The sequence below is a fragment of the Chiloscyllium plagiosum genome, unplaced genomic scaffold (assembly GCF_037043375.1).
Source record: "Chiloscyllium plagiosum isolate Xiang-an unplaced genomic scaffold, Cpla_swu_hap1 HiC_scaffold_24, whole genome shotgun sequence".
Classification (NCBI taxonomy): Eukaryota; Metazoa; Chordata; class Chondrichthyes; order Orectolobiformes; family Hemiscylliidae; genus Chiloscyllium; species Chiloscyllium plagiosum.
Window position 1 is genome coordinate 29,922,155 of NW_028270162.1, and position 22,688 is coordinate 29,944,842.

Below are 22,688 nucleotides of genomic sequence, written 5' to 3' on the forward strand. Positions count from 1 at the left end.
GAGATTTACAGAGGATGGTGCTCCACCCCTTGACTGATTACTGCTGGGAACCATGACAAACTGCCTGACTTTGTACTAGTGTTAAATGGCAAGGCAAGACAAAAGTCCTATGAGCCTTTAAGGTGCAGTTGACAGGGCAAAGTGCTAAAGACAAGGCAGGGATACCGCAAGTATCCAGATTTATGCACAGTGTGTACGCTAAGAGACAGCGATAGAGCAGTCGGAAATACCACTAAATCATTGAGCTGGGTGCCTGTTCCTAAGAGCAAAGCATCCTTGCAGCAACATTGCAATGTAAAGTGCTAGTGTGCTCTTAAGTGCAGCACTGAAGTGCAGAAGTGTTCTGTAAATGTTTCTATCAGAATGTCGAGATCTTCTTCGGATAATGTGGTATTCGGATAATCGAGGTTCCTTTGTAGTTAGTAGGTTTGCAGATGACACCAAAATTGGAGGTGTAGTGGACAGCGAAGACTGTTAACTCAGATTACAATGGGATCTTGATCAGATGGGCTAATGGGCTGAGCAGTGGCAGATGGAGATTAATTCAGATAAATGTGAGGTGCTGCATTTTGGGAAAGCAAATCTTAGCAGGATTTATACACTTAATGGTAAGGTCCTAGGGAGTGTTGCTGAACAAAGAGACCTTGGAGTGCCGGTTCATAGCTCATAGAGTAACAGTACATAAGATAGTGAAGAAGGCATTTGGTATGCTTTCTTTTATTGGTCAGGTTCATAGCTCCTTGAAAGTGGAATCGCAGGTAGATAGGATAGTGAAGAAGGCTTTTGGTATGCTTTCCTATTGGGAAGGATGTTGTGAAACTTGAAAGGGGTCAGAAAAGATTTCCAAGGATGTTGCCAGAATTGGAGGATTTGGGCTACAGGGAGAGATTGAATTGGCAAGGGCTGTTTTCCCTGGAGCATCGGAAGGGTGACCTTATAGAGGTTTATAAAATTATGAGGGGCGTGGATAGGATAAATAGACAAAGTCTTTTCCCTTGGGTTGGGGGAGTCCAGAACTAGAGGGCATAGGTTTAGGATGAGAGGGGAAAGATATAAAGGCGACCTAAGGAGCAACGTTTTCACACAATGGATGGTACGTGTATGGAATGAGCTGCCAGAGGAAGTGCCCATTTAAAAGGCATCTGGATGGGTATATGAATAGGAAAGGTTTGGAGACATATGGTCCAGGTGCTGGCTGGTGGGACTAGATTAGGTTGGGATATCTGGTTGGCATGGACAAGTTGGACCGAAGGGTCTTTACATCTCTATGACTTTGACTCTATGACTTAAAGTGGATTGGAGGTGTGCCATGAGAATGGAGTGAAGCTGGCATGTATTAATATCCATTCCTGTGGATATGAGATGCATGCAGCCATTGTCCACTGTTATGGACCAGACCAAACACCCTCAAAATATTAAGAAGATTGTCTAGACCCAAACATTTTTTCTTATTTTAAAAGTAAATGAAAGGTTTTGCATTCAAGATGCAATTCGATTGATCAAACTACCGGATTTAAAGCAAAACACACTTTATTCATCTACTATAGTAAAAATACAACAAAGGAAAGAAGGAATTGGAATAACAACTCTAATGGACAACTTAACAGAATAGTAGACACAGTAACTATTACTAATTAACTGTTCCAATATAGTAACATCTCATGCACAGCCTCTGTAAAAAGGCAAATTCAGAAAACAGATTGTTTCACATGCAATTCCTGCAGCAGGCAGAGAACCCCAGCTTTTGACTGTAACTGAGAGAGGGACAAATAATATCTCACACTTCTTCAACAGTGGGTGGGATCTTGACCATGCCCATTCAGGCTGCTTCTGTGGTGGTGTAGATTGCCAGTGCAAAAAGGATGTTGATAGTTCAGATTATGTCATCGGAATGTGAGAATGCTCACTTAATCTGAATTATCAACATCTTTTCTCCACATGAAACTCCAATATAAGTTTCATATTCCTGGCATCTCCCAATGATGGAAATTTCAAAACACAATGCTCCACTTTAAATTTCTTCAATGTTTTATTTGCCTGAATATTACCTTGCACTTCTTGGGATTCTTTTTAATTCTAATATTTCAAAACTACATCTGGCCTTGTTTGGGTGTCCAGTCCAATCAGACTTCACAATACCTCCAGTTCAGTTTTGGAAGCTGCTATATCTTTTTGTGAGACCCTACTTTGACTAATAGCAATGTGGCTCACAGTTTCCAAGTAAGATTAATGATGTAAAGTAACACTAGATTTATTCTGCAGCACTTTCAATCCAAAGTACTTAAAAGCCCCAAAAAACTGATTTTCAATTTAGAATTCTGTCTCAAGTCCATTAATGACAATGTTTTCAAATTCACTGCCACTATCCCACAAAAAAATCATGTAGATGCATCATAAAGATGCCTGAAAGCTGCCCTTCTGATGCCAGTAAGAACATGACAGGGTCTGTTTTTAGCTAAAGCCAACTCAATTTTAATCTGACAGACTACTGATAAATATCAAACACTAGAGGCATCATTTAGGCAACATACACTTTTTTTTAACTTCCAGAGTGTCTCCACTGCATTTGGTGCCTCTTTTGGAGGACAAAGAAAAACTTTTACTGCTGGACTCTTGAGTTTTGTCTTCCACCTTTGTACTTCATGGTCCCAATCCATGGTCTTAAACTCCTTGTCATCATCCTGTACATTAAATTGCACATATTTCTATAGCCATGGTGATTTCTTTTAAGATACAGTATGACAGGAACAATTCCTGGAGAGTAATGCTTTGCTTTTATTGAGTAAGTTTGACAATAAACAGCTGCACATTAAGCTTCAGACAGAAGATTCTGGAATTTCTTTTAGGGGAAACACCTAATGCTTGAAGAAAATCTTTTTGGATTGGTAGCTTGCAGAGGTTTGAAGCTGGGTGTGCAAAACAGTTGCTCCCGAGGAAACTAGTTCATAATGTTAAGAAATAGGTTACCTCAGTGTAAGCAGTTAGTCTGAAGCTTCAGACCAAAAGTATTTGGCTAAATCCCTGAAGGGGTTATTTGAAGCTGATGAAGTCTAAGATTGTATGAAGATTAAAGGAAGAGGATATAATGAAATTAACTCCTATATAGGTGATAGAAAAAGGAATTCTCTTTGGTATGAGTACTGTAAAGGACTGCTTTAGGGATTAATTGGATTGTATTTTGCTGTGTTTTTGAAATTCTTAAACCTTCATTATATGTAAATAGTTTGGTTTATTCCTTTTTTTCCCATTTCTTCTGTGAATTGTCTGTTTTATTGTTAAAACCAAATATGCAGCGCTGTGTGTTTGTATGTTAATGACAGACCATGTCATTAAAAAACCAAAACAAAAATATAATCTGTCCAGCCAAATAACTGTCTGTGATTTATCTTGTCCAGTAATATCATCAGATAAGATTATAACAGATCCCTAATATTGCTGTAGTCCTTTGGGACCAATGACCTCATATTGCCCTTAGAACTGATATGTCCAACAATAGACAAACTGTAAATTGCAGCAGTTTGGTCCTCATAGTTGTACAAAATTTGGGTAAGAAAGTTACTGGATCGTCATTATTTTCTGCAGAATCTGTAAAATTGTAATACATACTAAGTGACCTTGAAGAGCGTAGCCAAACTGTCTGATTCCCATGTTGCAAAATTATTAGTTTTCTGTCTTTTCCAATAACCTTCCCCAAGCTCTCCTTTCTTGAAGCTCCTTTTTTCATGATTAATCACATGCCCTGGATTGAAACTGGGGACTTACTCTATATCTTAAATCTTGAGATTTTTTGAGATTTTAGCTGGAATAAACGCTTTTCTATCTCCATGTACCTCCATGTATCTCCAAAAGTTCTGAAAAAGTAGAACTAATTTAGCCTCCTCCAATAATGGGAGTTATTACTGATGGAACTTCAGGATTCCTACTAAAAACTAGTATATCCCTCAAACAGATGCAGTGATTTCTTAGCACATACAACTTATGCTAGTGAAGATGATATTTTACAGTTTGAATGATCTACCAACATTTTATGAACCATATTGTTTATTGTTATACAGTTCCTTTCACATACTTCATTGCTAAAAAGGTTTTTTGCTGTCATATTCATAACAATTACATTCATATTTGCACACATCTCTAAATTCATCATTAGCAAACATCCCCTCATTATTGTAAGAAACTTTGTTGGTAGTCCAAGTCCAGTCCTGAATCCATTTTTAAATTACCTTTTTCACAATTACTTTCTTATCTTTACTATAAATTATTGTTGACTGACAGAATTTGATTGCTAAATTTATAAATTGTAGAATTATTTTTTCTCTTTATCCTGTACTTTTAAATCAATAAATCATTTAAAGAAGTGTTATTGACATTAGGGGTAGAAATCTAGAAAACCGAAAACTGACTTAACATTACAGTTAATTTACCCATCTACCATTTGAAAAAATTAAAAACATTAGTAAAAGATGTAGAAATAAAGGATAGAGAGTACAATAATCTCATAGAGATGTGACAGAAGTGAGATTTGTAAGAAATATTGTCACAAAGCTGGTCCCTTTTTTCTAAAAGCTGTTCCTTTTCTCAAGGATACTGTGACCTTAGTTTTTTTTCAGAGGGGTCATAAACCAGCTCCCATTTCCAATTAGACTGGTTTGGTACAGAGATTAAAGGGTATTGAGAGACCTTTTTTGTTTATATGCAAACAGGTGAGACTTCAGGCCAAAGTGGTCATGTTTTAGAAATGATCTGTATTATAAGGGGGAGTGGTCAGCTCTCTAGCTGTGCAGTTCAGTCCAGAACTGGTTAGAAGTTCAGCAGTAGACTGTGTGAATATGCTCTCTCTCTCTCTTTCTGCCCTTCTAACTTCAACCTGTAAGCATCTGTTCCATCTGTGCTATTACCTCATTGAAATCTCCTGCAAAGGGCAGAACTGCTAGTAAGTTAGCTTGGTTGACTCTCAGGTTTTAAAAGAGACAGAAATTTATTCACAAAATTACACAAGGTAACACAGACTACAGAATAAAGAACCCCTCAGAACTCACTCTATACAAACTAAACTTAATTATGTTGTTCCAAATACACAACAGTCCCAATAGGCAAACCCCCTTCAAAAAGCAGCTAAAAAAATGGAACCTGGTAGTCAACCTAGATAACTTCAGGTAATTTTCACTGTACATTTACCGAAACAAATTGCAAAGTTATCGTCTGGGTTGCCTGCTCAAGAATGTTTTGAGTGGTCTGGCCTAGTCCATAACAATATCAAAGGATACCATCAAAGACTTTAGCAAGTCTTTGAGTCACATCTGAAACATCGACGTACTGAACAACATTTCTGGAGTTCATTCTCTTACTGAAAATCCAAACTTTTCTTCACTTCTCAAAATTATCAATAACATTTCTGTCCTCATTTCAATTAATTACAGCTGTCTTTATGTACTGTTGACGACTGATCACAATTACACCCCTAGCATCCACCCACCTACTTTGCTCTCAGCCCCATCCCAACCCCACTAATTATGTCTCATCCTCCTTCCCCTCCACATTCCTGATGAAGGGCTTATGGCCAAAATGTCAACTCCCCTGCTCCTTGGATGTACCTGACCTGCTGTGCTTTTCTAGCGCCACCCTTTTTGACTCCACTTAGCCCAGGGCAAAGCACTGTGAAATAATTGGTTGGTAAACAATCGGTGTGCAATGAATTGTGATTGCACCAAAATGCAATTGTAAATATATTTATATAAATGCTATTACTCACCTGAAATAAAACGTCTGAGATTCATCATTCAGTTTCTTCAAACTCTTGATTGAAGCAAATAGCTGTTAAATTCTCACAGCTAGGGCTACACATACTTTTACTCTTTAACTTTTTATAAATATATAAAGGGGGAGAGAGTAACTCTGAGTAATTGTTGGCCTTTTTGAAGCAGAGACTGGGGCATTTATTATGGATAATGAAGAATGGTAGAGACATTGGAGGCAGTACAGTGCCCAGACTGGTTTCTGGGATAAGGGCCAGCCTTATGATGAAACACTAAGTAAATCGGGCCTATATTCTCTGGGAATTAGAAGAATGAGAGGTAATCTTAAATTAAGTGCTTAGATATTGTTTCCATGGGTTGGACAGCAATCTCAGGAAAAGGGGTCAATCAGTTAGGGTTTGGATCAGGAGAAATGACATCCTTGAGGGTTGTTATTCTTTGGAATTCTCTATCCCAGAGGGCTGTGGATGCTCCATCATTAAATACATCTTGGATTGATATAGATTTTCGATCTCACGGAGAATCGAGGGATGTTAGGAAGTGGGAAGGAAAATAGAGTTTAAATTAATTTTAGCAATGCCTACTTTGAATAGCAGAGGCTTGACAGTTATATAGTCTCCTCCTGCCCTATTTCTTGAGTCCTAACTCCTGTTAATGCATAAGTTGCAGATGGGAAATTTTGTAAGTTGCAGATACTTAGAAATTGTAGATTTTATGCTGAAGAAATCTAGACAATTGTATAGATATAAAATAGAGACTTAGAAAATAACCAGTCCAGAGAGGCAGAAGTTTTGAAGCTAACTTTTAATGAAGTTATTAAAAGATAATTTGATGGGTATATTTATCATGAACATTGTGAAATAGGATTGTTTGCTCAACACCTGACGCTTCAATTAAAGAAATTTCAATTCCTGAGAAAAAGGTAGCTGAAATGTTTTATCTGACAGTATGTTGAGTGATTTATAAGTGCTACCTAGTGGCTAATAGCTATGTAAATATTGGCATTTACCAGTGAAAATGATTTTGATCAGGCTTCAGACAATACATATAATTATGAGATAGATAGGTTTATATGAGAATGCCAGCACTATTGGCAAGTTCATGTTAGGTGGCTGTGCCCATTTTCTTGTGGAAATTTTAATTGTACCCTAACATTTACTTCAATATATTTGACTTTTTATGTGATCTTTTTAAAAGTTCAGAAGCCAGTAAAAGATGCTCCAAGTTGTGAGTTGATTAGCAGGATCAATGTTGAAGCACTAAGAGATTTCATGAGCATTGAAAGATGGTCAAAAGATATTGGAAAGATTTGCCAGAATACAAAGTAAGGATTTTCCTTTAGGCCTTGGAATACTGTAAGTTGGTTTTCAAGTTTGAAGAGTCACTGGCCAGAAGCTACATATCAGAAAATTGGTGCATAACATAGGAACTTTTTTGAGGAATAACTCAGAGGCATAGCAGACTAACAATGAAAAACAAGTGTACGAATAACTAATTTAATTTTATTCGCTTGAAAAAAGTTTATTTATGTTTTACTTTTCTAACAGGATCAGACATGATATCCTTTGGAATTGACCTTTGTTATCCTTTGAAATGCCATTGTTCCTTACTTTGCCCCTTCTAATTCACTCAAAACCAATTCACGCAGTTGGAAATAATTCAAGGGAAATAAAAGTTCAGCATCTGTTGGGGGACAAGAAAGATGAGCCAGATATTATTGTATAGTACTAAATGAGAATAGTCAGAATATCTGAAATGGTTAACTAGCATTTAATTACCAGTTTCTATCTCTGTCTCAACTTCAACCTCGTCATCTATTATTGGTGGAATGATTTTTATGGGTTTCATGAACCTGATCAGCTCTGTACCAGCTGTCAGGATATTCACTGTTGGAATACTCGTTGCACTACTTGCAGGACTAAGTGGGGGACTTTCCTTCTGCAATTCTGCTATTTGGAGTATCAGCATATTTTTCTGTAGCATGTCAATGGATTTTCTTTCTATTATGCCTGTAAAGTAACAAATATGAAAGTTTCAAGAAATAATAGGCATTACAGTACCAGTTTGTAAAATGTATCAGTGGTTGAATTTGTTGAGATTATTTTATAGTTGTGATATAAAGGAATCTGACATTGGAATAATTCATCTTAACTCCATGGAAGCACTCCAGGCCTGACAATTCAGTAATAAAATACTACAGATGCTGGAATTCTGAAACAAGAATGGAAAACACTGGAAATTTGCAGCAGGTCAGTCAGCACCAGCTTGCAGCAAAAGGGTTAATGTTTCAGGTTGGTGATCTTTGAAGAGTTCCTCAGAAACTGTCTGACTTGCTAATTAATTCCACCATTACCCATTTTTATTCTTGACAGTTCAGTTTTGAACTAAAGAAATGCTGTACCATTAAAAGTGCTGACTTCCTACTCTGCAGCTATCTCTGTGCATCTCCATTTACTTTGGCTAACATGCCAATTCTATTCATCACTCACCTTGAACCACCAGCCTTTTCTTGTCTTTCTCTTATCCTTTTTCCATCTCAAAATTGTCCAGGAGAGTTAACTGCCGCTCCTTTGACTAAGTTACTAAGATTCCCTTCCTAGCCCCAATGATAGCTAACACCATAGATGATTGCCTCCTCAGACTATGGCACTCGCTTTCAAAAATTTCATCATTGCCATCTGCTCAAAATTATCCTTCTGTTTGGCAAATTTCAAATGCTGTTTCTTTGAAAACAGCATTCTTGACTATTGTTGTATCTGAAATCATGCAGTTTTTCCTAAAAGTGTCTCTTCAAATGTTTCCAAGTTTATGTCTTGCAACAGCAACAAAAGGCTATGTCACAGAACACCAATGAGACCCCAGTTTAAGACTTGAAAATTAATAGAATCTCAGATGCTAACAAAATTAAAACAAGAATAAAACATTATAGTAACATTCAGTTTCTAATTAATGCTTATGTATTATAGCTTGACATTAAATATGAAAATCAGCATTTTCAAAGTACTTTGTAAAAATTTTATTATTTTATGAACTCATGAATTTCAGTAGGGTTCTTCGTATTCCCTGTTGACAGAAGATTCAGTAACCTTCCTCTCTACCACTCCTCATACAAATTGTGATAAGTCTTCCCCTCACCACACACAGCATTCTTCCCAAAGCCCCTCTCCATCATTCTTCCCTTTACAATCACTCATTATCAGCACCTCTTCACAAACCCCATCCTCCACTCCACATTCATGCAATCAAAAGTACCTGTTCAACAGACAGACAGGAGCAGAAACCACAGCAATACTTGAAACTGTCTTTCACCTTCCTGATTCATCCACTATGTGTCTTCATAGCATTTTCATGCACACAGTCAGTGACTGAATTACACTTGTCTTACGCAAAATCAGTGTGTAACCTTCCCCAGGTCCTTTCAAACTCCCTGTTAAAACTGGTTTCTGATGTTCAAGTGCACTTCAGGCTGTTGGTGGAATTGATCCAATGGGTTCAGAACTGTGCTGCCTGAACCTTTGGACTAGGTCATCTCCTCTCTTCAGCTGCATTTGCTGCCTTGGAAGAAGAGGAGCTTGGGACATGAAATGCAATATCTGTGACCCCAGGGAGATTTGCAAACTCTAGTTTAAGAATTCCTGCTCCACTGAACGTGATTAACAACATCCTTTCCATCATATCTCTCAGGCTTCTCCCACCAACCTTTACATTTATGAGTGTTGTCTAAACATTGGCTCCAATTAAACACTTGAAAAAACAGATCCATCAATTTCAACCTTGTGATAAACTCCATGGAGTCAGTTCTGCAATAGCACAGTAGTTCTGTTCTCTTGCAATTCTGTGTTATGAGAAAATTGTGTAATAGCAGCACCATTTAAACTAATGGGGCCAGAATCACGTTATAACCAATACACACCTCAAAACTTCACACTTTAGAAACAGTGTCCCCAATTTGTCAACTGTGTTATAATGAATTTAGGTTAACGAAACACACGTTACAGCAGAACGATCTACTGATTCCATCTTCCTCATTCGTCACTATCTCAGGTTCATCCAGACTATTCACATTCTGTCTTGCTTATTGTTGTGCTAACTTCCAATCCCATGTCTCCTCCATCACAAAACTGCTCACTTCAATCACCTATAACATTGCTCCCCTCTGTCTAGCTGTTGCTAAAACCCTCATATCTACCTTTGTCACCTTCTAACTCAACATTTACACTGCTTGCTTGGCTTGTGACATACCATTCACGCAATGTTAACTTCACTCCACACAAATCTCTGTTGCACTTACCTTATCTTGCAGTAAAAATCACCTTAATCATTGGGTCTGCTCTTGCTGATCTGTAATCCCTCAAAAACTTGTCAATTCAAATTTTCATCTTCATGTTTAAATCCTTCATGGCCTTCCCCTAACTATGAAACTTCGTTCAACTTTAAAACCCTTCATTAATCACCTTTGGTGGCTGTGCTTTTAATCAGCTATACCCCAGACTCTGGAATTTTCTTCTCAAAGCTCCCAACTGCCTATTCACTGTAAAACTCAAATCTTTTTGAGTTTGAGGTCACTTTCCTAATACATCTTTCTTTGACTCAGCATTCTTTGTGTTTTATTTAATTATCACTCATTTTGTTAAGTGGCTTGGGACATTTTCTATGTGAACGGTATTGTATAAATGTAAGTTGCTGCTCTTGTCTTTCTCATGAAATCCAATAAAATTAGGCTCTGTCTGATTGTTTAGGTTAATGTAAAATATCCAATGGCACTTTTCTGAAGACCAAGGCATACAGATATCACAGTCAATATTTATCCTTCAACCAACACCCCTGGAACAGAATTGGTCGCTGCCATTTAAGACAACATGCTGCTTGTAAATATTAGCTGTTACATTTGGCTAAAATATAGTAACTGCATTAAAAAGTAGTCCATTGGTTGGAGGCACTTTAAGATATTGTGAGAACATGAAAATTTTTATTTCAATGCAGCTCATCTGTTCTCTTTCCTAATAATTTTGAATGGGTTTAGGACAGTAATCATAATTTCTACTTTGGTTGCCAATTTCATATCTTTTTATTTCTACAATGTTTTCTGGAATGAAAGATAGTTTTCAACAATATCAGTTTTAAAAAAAAAATGCCATGCATAAGAGAAAGTCTATGAGAGAAAGAAAAAACACTTTACAAGAACTATATAAAACAAAGATTATGGAGAAAAATGTTGTAGATCCTGTAACAATTTTACTTGTTTAAGATTTCACTGCTTTGGCATTTACAGAGCTGTTTTATAGGGCTAATTTTCTAACTTAGCACTCTCAGCAGGGTAGATGTATGCCAGGAGTGTCAGTAATGACTTTCCTGTCATATGCCTGAATATTTGATGCGTACTCTTGGTGCTTGATGCTCCCTACTGGGAAGAAAAGTTCTCAATTCACCATGGGTAAAATATACTTGTAGGCCTGCAGTGAAACCCAGCTTGTCCTGGAACAGCTGCTTGAGAAAGATTTACAATAGCTAAGTAGCACCACCCCCAGGGTGTTAGTAGTAATGTAAGTCATTGATAAAATACTCATTTCTGGGGTCAATTCCCAGCTTATTTGTTCCTCACATTGTGGCAGCTCAGCATGGTAGAAATAGGCAGAAAATTCTGAGTATGACAACACTGCACAGTTGATTCCACCGCAGAAAAGGTTTGGCAACTTTGTTTCAAGCCAAATTGCAAGGCCGCACAAGAATGCATTATGGATCGAAAATTATTTAAATTGATGCTAGTAAGTCCGAAGGTATACTCTCCATGGTTTATTGCTGGTCGACTCTTTGTATCTTATTCAGCTGCTTCAAGTCTGTGCTTCTGGGATTTTCCATGCAGATCATGACAGTGTATTTGGTGATAAATACTTAACAGTCCTGTGTTTTAAAACCATAGATTTGCTTAATTTTTTGCTTGTTTTTAACAGAGAACTTCTTTCACTCAGATATCCAGAGTTATGGCTGTCCCTGAATATCAGCTCCAGATCCAATCATATGCATCATAAGTACCATTGAGTATCTACCAACGAGTATACTGGATTTAAGGAAGGAACAGCAGTTCAAAGAGAGGGGAAAAATGGCAGGTATGTGGCACCACACACTTCATTTTGATTAAGAATGATATTTTTCAACATAGGCTAAATACTTTGCTGTCAGCTTTACACAAAATTATGTCGTTTATAGATTACCACAATAGTAGCATTTGCTACATTTGTCAGACTTCAGCTCACCAATGCCTTGTTTGTCAGAGGAATATTTTTGACACATGAGAGCAAGGTACTTCTATCAGATAGCAGCACAGGCTACCCAAAGTTCAGTGCTTGCCTCACCCATGACACCAGAGATGAGGAGGCTGCTGCCCAAAGAGAGTGACCTCCCTTTTAAGATTCTGTCTGTCCAGTCTCTTTGGGGTGTTGCTAAGATGATGCCTGCATTATGTGTGTTCATTTAACAAACCAGTTTCCTGTTAGTCTTGGTGACAGCTTCATCATTTTGGGAGCCGCTACATGAAGAGAAAGAAAACATGTTAATAATGGAAGGGCGTGGCATGTGGCTGTGCACACAGTAACAAGGCCAGTACAGTGCCATGCTGCTCTTGGGCAGATGTACCTGAATAAAATTCAATGAATGTGCATAAACAATTTGCAGGAAAAAAGTGAAAGATTACACTTAGCTTTTTGGGCCACAAAGCCACCAAGTTCTCCCTTGTGCACCTTTATTTTGCCCTTTGTTTCAATGATTTGGAGGGCGAGATCCTCAGGACCAGTGAGGCAGCACAGCATATTATGAGTTTATCATCGGTGGAGATTCTTTCTTGATGGCTGTGGACAGCCTTCTCCTTTAAGAACAAACTATATGGGTGCTTTTTAGCAATAGCATGTAACATGAAGAACACCTCAATTAACAGACAAAATTCCACCAATGTACAATATGAGTACAGAGCATGCAGATAAATAAATAACCTTGTGGTTTAGTGAGGCAAAGACAGACTTAGCATTCTCCAGCAACCAGTTTGTAGTTTAAGCTTAACAAATATGAATGGTATTAGTGGTGCAGGCAGAGTGTCTGTGGAGTTTGGGATTATATGTATGGTGCACTTTCTAGGCTTCATTCAGGCAGAGATACCATCATACTATGTTTTCGATACTTCTTGCCTTCACTGGCAAGTTTCAGGAAGTCCATAGACAAGACATTAAAGAGGAAAGTAAGGTGAAATTTTAGATGAATTTAACAATTATTACATTCTCATTTGAAACCTGTCTTCTGAGAGGTTGTGGTGTATACAATCCAACATGGTCAATTTAAATAAGCAAGTCAACAGGCTAGCTTCCCAGTGTGGCTAGTGGTTAGCACTACTACCTCACAGCACCAGGGACAATCCAACACCAACACTGGTTCAACCCCAGCCTCAAGTGACTGTCTGTATGAAGTTTACATGTTCTCCCTGTGTCTGGGTGTTCTACCTTCCTCCCACAATCCACAAATATGTAGGTCAGGTGGATTGTCAATAGGAAGTGCAGGGATTAGGTCCAATACTTATCGGAGGATTGATATGGGCTGCATGGCCTGCTTCCATACTGTAGAGAATCTATGCAAATGTGCTGACAATTTCACCAGTAATTATTCCCCACCAAACCCACGCATTCCACCTGTTAAAAGTCTCTATATGTACATACATTAGTCTCAGATTTGCTTTAAAGTATAACGTTCTTTAACATCAAACTTGTGGGGTGCATTAGAACTTTAATTTTAAAAGTCAGCTTGTATTTAAATTGTGAGTGGTTCAGCAAGAGTCACACTTCATCTAAAAACATACTTTTAACTCTAACATTAAAATTTTATATATTTACTAGAAGAAATTACTTAACCAACTCAATTGCAATTTTTATCTTGTCCTGAGGACTGCTTAGAATGAGGTTGTGGTCAGTGTGCTGAGATTAGTACCCATTCTATTTCATCAAAAGCTGATCTGTAGAAATTTCCTGGATCAGCCTTGATTATGTTAATAGTGCTAAACATGCAGTGCATATTGAACCTGGATGGAGAAGGGAGAGTTCAGCATTAAGGTTTACAGAACTGGACAGATCTCAAGTGTGTCATGTATTTTAAGAAATCCTGTAATTTAAAAAAAGGCTGTGTTTGCTGCCAACATAACTGCACATGCAGTTGCAGTGCCTATGGCATTACTGAAAATGTCTTCTTCATTCCTAAAACCGGTCAAGAATTTATACATTTCATTTCTGCAGATATACATTGCGATTATGTTAATAATCTTTATAATTGCAGAATATATTTAGCCCACTCTGGGCAATTAACCTCTGCCCAGTTTACACTGTTATTGAAATAAACATTTCTCACTCAGTTTCATTCCTTGACTTGTAATTAACACCAGCTGTTAAGTGTGGGAACTGGCAAGTGGACCAGTGAGGGACAGCAAGTAAAGGAATGCGGCGAGCAACTGAGTGGACAGCATTCAGTAGTCGGCCAGTACACAACAATGGCATTAGCTGCACCGCACAAACTGTTGTATATAGAGTGGGTGCTGATTTCCTATTCTGGATGCGCAGTGCTCATATCATCAGCAAAGACCTTCAGTTCCAGTGTGGTGACAGGAGCCACATACTCCAACTTTCATTTCCATGTAGGTGGAAGGAGGCAGCAAAATTCCTGGCTCCATGAACGGGAGCTTATTAAACGGCTGTCCTCACTCCCTGTTTTCAGTTGGGGGTGTGGCATGAGCTGGATTGGAAGTTGGCATAGGCGAACTGGAAGGAGTTGAGGAAGCTGCCAGTTTCTCAAGTAACTGGATGAAAAACCTGCCTCAGGGCTATCGCATTATTCCAAAAATTAACATAAAAGAATAAATCATAAAATATTCCTCCCATTCATACCTGTCAATTTCAAGCTCTAGCTGCCACTGTGTCAAGTCCCTCTCCAGAGCTGCTGTAACCAATCAGAACTGTAGTTTATAATGTTGCTTTATGACATAAAGTATCCACATCTGATCAGAGGTGAGCTGGAGGGTCTGACAGTTACATTGATCAAGTATGGAGGGCCCAGGCCACAACACATGCAGTGTGCATTAAAGATGGCACAGCCAAATAAATGCAGCATAAAAAAAAACTTCTGCCATAGCAAAGCTCAGTTTGTATTCCTGCTCTGTTTGCGACTAATATTGCAATTTAAAGTCTCCTGTCAAAGGCCGGCATGCTTTTTTCATCACCAATAGACAGATGATGATTTTGATCGATCCCCAACAATTCCAGGAGGGATAGTAAGTTCAGATATAGCTGATGTCCTTTCCAATAGTCTCAAACACATGAGTTTGAGGCTGAAGTGAAAATACTTTGCCTGTAGTGGGGAACTTTGTGTGCAGTCAGATTATAGCATACATCATAGCTCCTTCAGAAAAATAATATTGAATTACAGGTTGTTCTGTTATAACATGTATTTTGTTAACGAGAATTTACTGTAACGCGATTGACAAACTGGGGACACTTTCTAAAGCGTGAACTTTGAAAACGTGTGTTGGTTGTAATGCAATTACATTGCCAACATTTTAAGCATTGTTTCTAAAGCGCAACTTTTCTATAATGCAGGGTTGCACAAGAATGCAACCATCGAGTTATAGAACTACCTACAGCGATTGAGGTTTTTTAATCCCTAGATAGTCATAGAATCATTCAGCACTGAAACAGACCTTTTGTTCTCAACTCACCTGTGTAAACCAGACATCCTAAATTAATCTAGTTCCATTTGCCAGCGTTTGGTACATATCCCTCTAAACCTTATTCATGTACCCATCCAGATGTCTTTTAAATGTTGTAATTGTACCAGCTTCCATTGCAGCTCTTTCCACACATTCACCACCCTCTGTATGAAGAAGTTACCCCTCAGATCCTTCTGCAATTTTTTTCTTCTCACTTTAAACCTATGCCCTCAAGTTTTGGACTCCCCACCTGAGGAAAAAAAACCCTGGCTATTCATCCTATCCATGTCCCTCATGAATGCACTGTTGGTACCTTGTGGGAACTGCCATCTCAGCTAGTATGTGGCACTGGCTGAGTGTTGTTTGAGGTAGCTCACTGCTATCCATCCTCTACCTTTGCTTTGCGTTAAGCCTATCTAGTGATTATTGGTAGAGGTTACACCATCATACAGAATTTATACTGTTCTGGGATAACAGAACGTTTTATTGTATGATAGTATAATACAACTACATTTGGTTAGGCATAATTACCAGGACATTAAAGAGTTGGTACAGATGCATCTACTCCCTCTAAAAGCTGGAACCTTGTCTGATATTTGTGGAAAGGGTGAAATCAATGCAACATAAACATTGACCCCTTCAGAACAATTACCTTGTGCAACAGTGATACAGAATGACATTAGTCTTGGGCCTTGGCACAAAATTAACATTTAATTTTGAACCAACCCTGATTATCTTTTCCAATTAGGTCAATAACAGTGTTATACGGGTTACCAATTTCCCATTAACTCCTTTCACACAACTTGTGAAGATTTATTTCACCACCTGCCCCTCTATATTTTTCACACAACAAGAAGATTTTATCTTCTTGACTACCATAGCATATTGTTTCTAACAGAGGGCAACATAAATAGCACAGCACCTGTATTATACAACTGAATAGCCTTGAACATAATAGAATGCTTGATGACTCACCCTCAGCTCTGTGAGTAGGATGAATCAGATTGCTATCACAGAATGTTTTGGTTCAAATGTGAAAGTTATAATTATCCTTCAGTTTCTAAGTCCAGATGCTGGAAATCTGAAACAAAAACAAATTGCTGGAGAAACACAGCAGGTTTGACAGCAACTGTTGAGAGAAAAACAGAGTTAACGTTTCAAGTCCAGTAACCCTGCATCAGATCCATTCTGATAAAGGGTCACTGGACTCTAAAAGGTAACAAAGTTAAAAAAATAACTTTTTATGAGTTATTTTTCTCAATAGATGCTGCCAGACCTGCTGAGTTTCTCCAACAATCTCTATTTTTGTTTCTAGAGTCAAGCAATTCAGTAACTTAATTTTTTTGTAAATTAGTGAAAGAAATTATGTTAGATGTTGAAGCAAAGTGAGCAAGTATTTTAACAGCTCTTTGGAACATCCCAGGAAATGCATTTTGAGTTCACAGTCAAAACTAATCAAGAGGCATGACTTTAAGATCACCTTTCCAAAATGGAGTCATCAACACCATTGATAAAACATCTCATTCAGATTTAAAACAATCTTAGCTTTTTATGCAAAGTCTTCTGAAATCAAATTGCAAACAGTGAATTCTACAATTTATTTGCTCACTTTCCAGGAAAATATCTGCTGCAACTTGTACAAAGCTGAAGCAAATTCTCCTGAATAATATTTTTAACTTTGTCCACTGACATTTCACAGTCCATATTAATAATAGAAAACAATGTCAGGACCAGTGTCACAATTGTCTTGCCGAACGTACTGAATCCAAATGAAGAAGTTTTCTTGGCAAAGTTCTACTTTTTAGCAAATGATGAAAATAAGTTTTACCTTACAAAGGTTAAGATCATTTAGCTTATCAAATATGGAGAAAGTGAGGACTGCAGATGCTGGAGATCAGAGGCAAGAGTCTAGTGCTGGAAAAGCACAGCAGGTCAGGCAGCATCCGAGGAGCAGGAGAATCGTTGTTTTGGGTATAAACCCTTCCTAAACATCAATTCTCCTGCTTCTCGGATGCTGCCTTACCTGCTGTGCTTTTCTAGCACCACACTCTCGACAGCCTATTAAATATGTCAGTCAAGTAGCCCAGTAAAATCAGGAAATGCTAATCATTGAAATGATGGGGAGTTGGTGATTTGGACTTTTTCAACACTGTGCAGCCTCTTTTCCTTAGTTAGGAGATTCTTGCAAAATCTTTACCACAACACAGCTATTGATCTTAGAGTCATAGAGATGTACAGCATGGAAACAGACCCTTCGGTCCAACTCGTCCATGCTGACCAGATATCCTAAATTAATCTAGTCCCATTTGATAGCACTTGGCCCATATCCTTCTAAACCCTTCCTATTCATATAGCCATCCAGATGCCTTTTAAAATTCACTGTTAATTGTCATCATCAGTGATGAAAAGGGGTTGCCGTCAGAAGAATCAGGCAGCACTTAATCTTCTTTGATCATATTCATCTGTCTTTTCAGTTGAAAAAACTTTTGTTTGAAAATTATTTTGTGGTTTAACTTCAAGGATAGGGTTTTCAATTTCTATAACTGAATGCTGGACTAGAACCATTTAATTGGTTACTGTACATCAGAGGCATTTTGAGTAGTCCAACTTTCAATTTTAGAAATCACCAACAATTGAAATATTGAGTGGTGATCACTGTGTGTTATGTCAATATGTACATTAAAACAACTCATCTGAAATTTTATCTGTTTCCTGGAAAGAGAAGAACTCCAGACTTTTAGTGCACTTTGTATGGTTATGCAAGGTTGACATGCTGACTGTCCACCTTAGACAGCCTATCCTCTTCACACTCTCCTCCACTCCATTCCAATATCAATACCATGACCCCCAGTTTGCGAACTACTGTTTTTGATCTACCAGATTTTTACCTCCTCTTTCTGTTTAATAGCAGCAAAATTGTATTGCACTCACCTAAGTACTCGAGTGCATTGTAGTTTAAAATGCCATCATTACCACATAATTTCTGCTGGATCGGGGATAGGTCGCAATATATTTTCTTGCAAAGGGACTCTATGTTTGATTTCAGTTCATCTAATGTTTTGTTAACTTGCGTTTGCATAACTTCATAGTTATTAATCTGTTGGGTTGTATTTTCCAGAGAATCCTGCAGACAACAGACAACTTATTTTCTACTTTACAAGTTATCAAAATTTTTCAATAATAATACAAGATAATGTCAACTATTTTATTATCTTGCTAGCAAGTACAAGTAACTTGAGAAAAAAAAATTAAGATATACTTTTTATACCTCCACAGAAAAAAGTGAGATTCACAGAACACTTCTTAAATAACTTAGGTTTTTAAGCAGATTTATTTTCAGTGTCTATAGCAACACCTCTAGTGAAGAGAATGATCTAGTAAAGAATTTGCTGTACTTATAGCAAACAGGGTCCTCGAGACCAAGGGGAAGTGGTACCCTTTCTTAACAATTTCTCTTCTCTCCTTCTCAAGGGTCTCTCCTTTCCAGACTCAGAAAAGAAAAAGTATGCTCCCATTCCTAATGAATTAATCAATTTCTCAATTTACTACCACCTCTCATCTTTTGTTGAGATGAAATAGACTTTAGAAGGAAATGGTACGTTAAGTCCAACACTCTAATAGGGATCAGGTGGGGAGAAGTACAATGTAATATTTCCTCACCCAGCTAAGAGTTTGCTGGCTTTCTCACAGATCATCCCTATATTTCTCCTCCTCAATGTTTATATTCCCTCCTCCTTCCTCTGTCTACCTAGTCCACTGCGACATTTCACTCTATCCTTCCATCTTTCTGTCTTCAACGCTAAACAGAGCTGTTTGCCTGCATTCAAGTGAACCTAAAAAAATCCCAGGTTTTTAAACAATGGCTTCGTCAACCAAAATCACCAAAAAAGATCATTTTCTACTTATTAATTTTCATGCTGCATTTGGGATTGTGTTATGCAAATTAGCTACTTTATTTGACTTTGTACCAGCTACTGTAAAAGTTATTGAAGAAATGCTTTGAACATAGAACATAGAACAATACAGCACAGAACAGGCCCTTCGGCCCATGATATTGTGCCGAACATTTGTCCTAGCTTAAGCACCTATCCATGTACCTATCCAATTGCCGCTTAAAGGTCACCAATGATTCTGCCTCTGCCACTCCCACAGGCAGCGCATTCCATGCCCTCACCACTTTCTGGGTAAAGAACCTACCCCTGACATCCCCCCTATACCTTTCACCCTTCACCTTAAATTTATGTCCCCTTGTAACACTCTGTGTACCCGGGGAAAAAAGTCTCTGACTGTCTACTCTATCTATTCCCCTGATCATCTTATAAACCTCTATCATGTCACCCCTCATCCTTCGCCGTTCCAATGAGAAAAGGCCTAGAACCTCAACCTATCCTCGTATGACCAATTCTCCATTCCAGGCAACATCCTGGTAAATCTTCTCTGCACCCTCTCCAAAGCTTCCACATCTTTCCTAAAATGAGGCGACCAGAACTGCACACAGTACTCCAAATGTGGCCTTACCAAGGTCCTATACAGCTGCAACATCACCTCACGACTCTTGAATTCTTTGAGATGTTCCTAACAATATAACAAGACCTTACATAAATGAGAATCTTTGTTTCTTTCTTGTTGGGATTATTCCTATGATTAATCTTATCAAATAATTTAAAACATTCTCTGATAACAATAATAGATATGAGTGGCTCCTTGAGACCTGTTCACATCTTACCCTTATACTAATGATACACCTTCTTTATTTTCTCTTCCTCTACTTCCAATTATTCTATCAGAGTATCTTTTTATCAGAGTAAAGTCAACTGCTCTACTGTGTGCTAAGGAGTCAGTTAAATAACAAGAGATATAGAGAGATGGAAGAGGGACTGAAACAGACAGTTTAGTTAAAGAGAAAAAGTAGCGACATAGATGAAGATATTTCAGTCTAGACCAATTAAGAACACATGATCTTTCTACATTACGAGAGAGAGCAATGATACCTCTACTTCCTTTATTGAACCATGCAATTCTTCCTCACTTTGCTTGCGCTGATTTTCAATTTGCAATATTTCATTCTGTATATTAAAAATACAATAATAAGTGAACAAAATTTGTTGAAAATTAATGTCCTAAATGTCATTGTTAGTGACTTATATGTTATGATATGTTCTTAGTGCAGAGATCAAGATCAATATTAAACAGTATGTATTTTTGATTTCTCATTATTTCATGAAAATTTTCCTGGATGTTCAGAAGAAGGAAGTTTGTCAATCAGATAATGAAGACTCTACTGTATTCAAAGACCAAACATGAGGTTTTCTGCAGTCTAGGTTAGAGTGGTGCTGGAAAAGTACAGCAGGTCAGGCGTCATCCAAGGAGCAGGAAAATCAATATTTCGGGCAAAAGCCTTTCATCGGGGCTTTTGCCCGAAACATCAATTTTCCTGCTCCTCGGATGCTGCCTGACCTGCTGTGCTTTTCCAGTACCACTCTAATCTAGACTCTGGTTTCCAGCATCTGCAGTCCTTGTTTTTACCTACGAGGTTTTCTGCAGTCTATATGGCTTTGTACCAGATCACATATTTTCTTTACCTGCTAAACTCTTCGGAAAGATGAATTAATTTTAAAGCACTGGCTGATGGATGGTGCCTGAGATTAGAACATGAATCAAAGCTAGTGCTTGCACCAGAGATGCTGTTCAAAGAACAAAGGTTATTTTTAGTGTTAGTAGCATACTTGATGTTAAAAGAACATCAAAGTTTAGCCAACCAAGCTCACAATTAGCACTGCTAAATAAAAAAAATACATATTTCCTAAAAAATCATTCAATTCACAACAATGGAATTGAGGATATAATATAGGCTGACACTTCAGTGCAACACTGATGGAATGCTGTATTTTCAAAGGCACCGTAATTTGAACGCCATGTTAAATGTGGCTGTCTCCCTTTGCTGAGGTAAATGTAAAAGATCTCATGGAAAACTTGAAGATGAACAGGGAGCTCTTTCAGTATCCTGGCCAACTTTTGTCCTCAGATTTAATTACCTGTTCATTAGAACAAAGAAAATTTACAGGCCCTGCGGCCCTCCAAGCCTGAGCCAATCCAAATGTACTGTCTAAACCTGTCGGTCAATTCCTCAGCATCTGTATCCCTCTGCTCCCACCTACTCATGCATCTGTCCAGATGCATCTTAAATGAATCTACCATGTCTGCCTCTACCACCTCTGCTGGCAACGCATTCCAGATGCCCACCACCCTCTGTGTGAAGTACTTGCCGTGTGTATCCCCCTTAAACTTTCCACCTCTCACCTTGAAAGCGTGACCTCTCATTAGTTGTTTGTGAGAGCTTGTTACATGAAAATACAACACCAGGGCTGTGTAATCCAATGCTTATAAAGTAATTTGGAATGTCTGAAAAGGTGGTAAGGTATCACAGGAATACAATTTATTCTTTTGTAACTTCAAACCTGCTACTGATAAAGATCAATGTCACTCCCATTAAGTCTATTAGTTTATCAGTTTCTTTTTTTTGTATAAGTCAGTAAGGTGCATATTTAGCTTCTAGACCTCTGCCATTACAACTGGCCATCAAATCCAGAAAAACAGTATGGGCGTGTGATGAAGAGATCACTCCCTTTCTGTAAGATGTGACCGTACTCAGTTTGGTGTTATCCTCTGACTAAGTTTCTACTACTTCATGGCACAGCACAGGGAGGTAGATTTTCAATGCATGATGGTGATAAAATGCAAACAACGGAAATTAAATTAGGCCTTTTTTTGTAATTTATGTCAAATTCATAATGCCAAGTTTTGCTCAAAAATTACATTACAATTTGAAAGTCTACCTCATTGGAACTGTAATACATTGTACTTCCTCATGCATCCTACTAGATTCAGAAGAATATTAATTGTGGTCTTCAACAGTAATGAATGCTGAAACTTTGTTACTTTCATGGAAGGCACAAACAGGGCATTTTCAAGTTGTCAGGCTGTGACTGGAGGAGTGACAGAAGAATCATTGTTGGCCCTCAGTCATTTACAACCGATATTAATGAGTTAGATGCACAGGTAGAGTAATATATCTAAGTTTGCTGATGGCACAAAGTTAGGTATAACAGTAGGCTATGCAGTCGACACAGAGAGGCTGCAAAGAAATATATAGAGATTAATTTACTGGGTGACAAGATGGCAAATAGAGTATAATGTGG

At 38.0% G+C, this 22,688-nt stretch overlaps 1 protein-coding gene across 1 annotated transcript in view; it reads right to left on the minus strand.

Annotated features, from left to right (window-relative positions):
• Positions 1-7,526: 7,526 nt before the first annotated feature.
• Positions 7,527-22,688, minus strand: part of LOC122562410 (coiled-coil domain-containing protein 63-like) — a 90,626-nt gene continuing 75,464 nt past the window's right edge. Inside the window, exons 9-11 of the mRNA XM_043715267.2 lie at positions 20,481-20,555; positions 18,421-18,613; positions 7,527-7,765 (exon numbers count right to left, since the gene is read on the minus strand). Coding sequence (XP_043571202.2) covers positions 7,527-7,765; positions 18,421-18,613; positions 20,481-20,555 — 507 coding nt within the window. The remainder of the gene's footprint in view (positions 7,766-18,420; positions 18,614-20,480; positions 20,556-22,688) is intronic.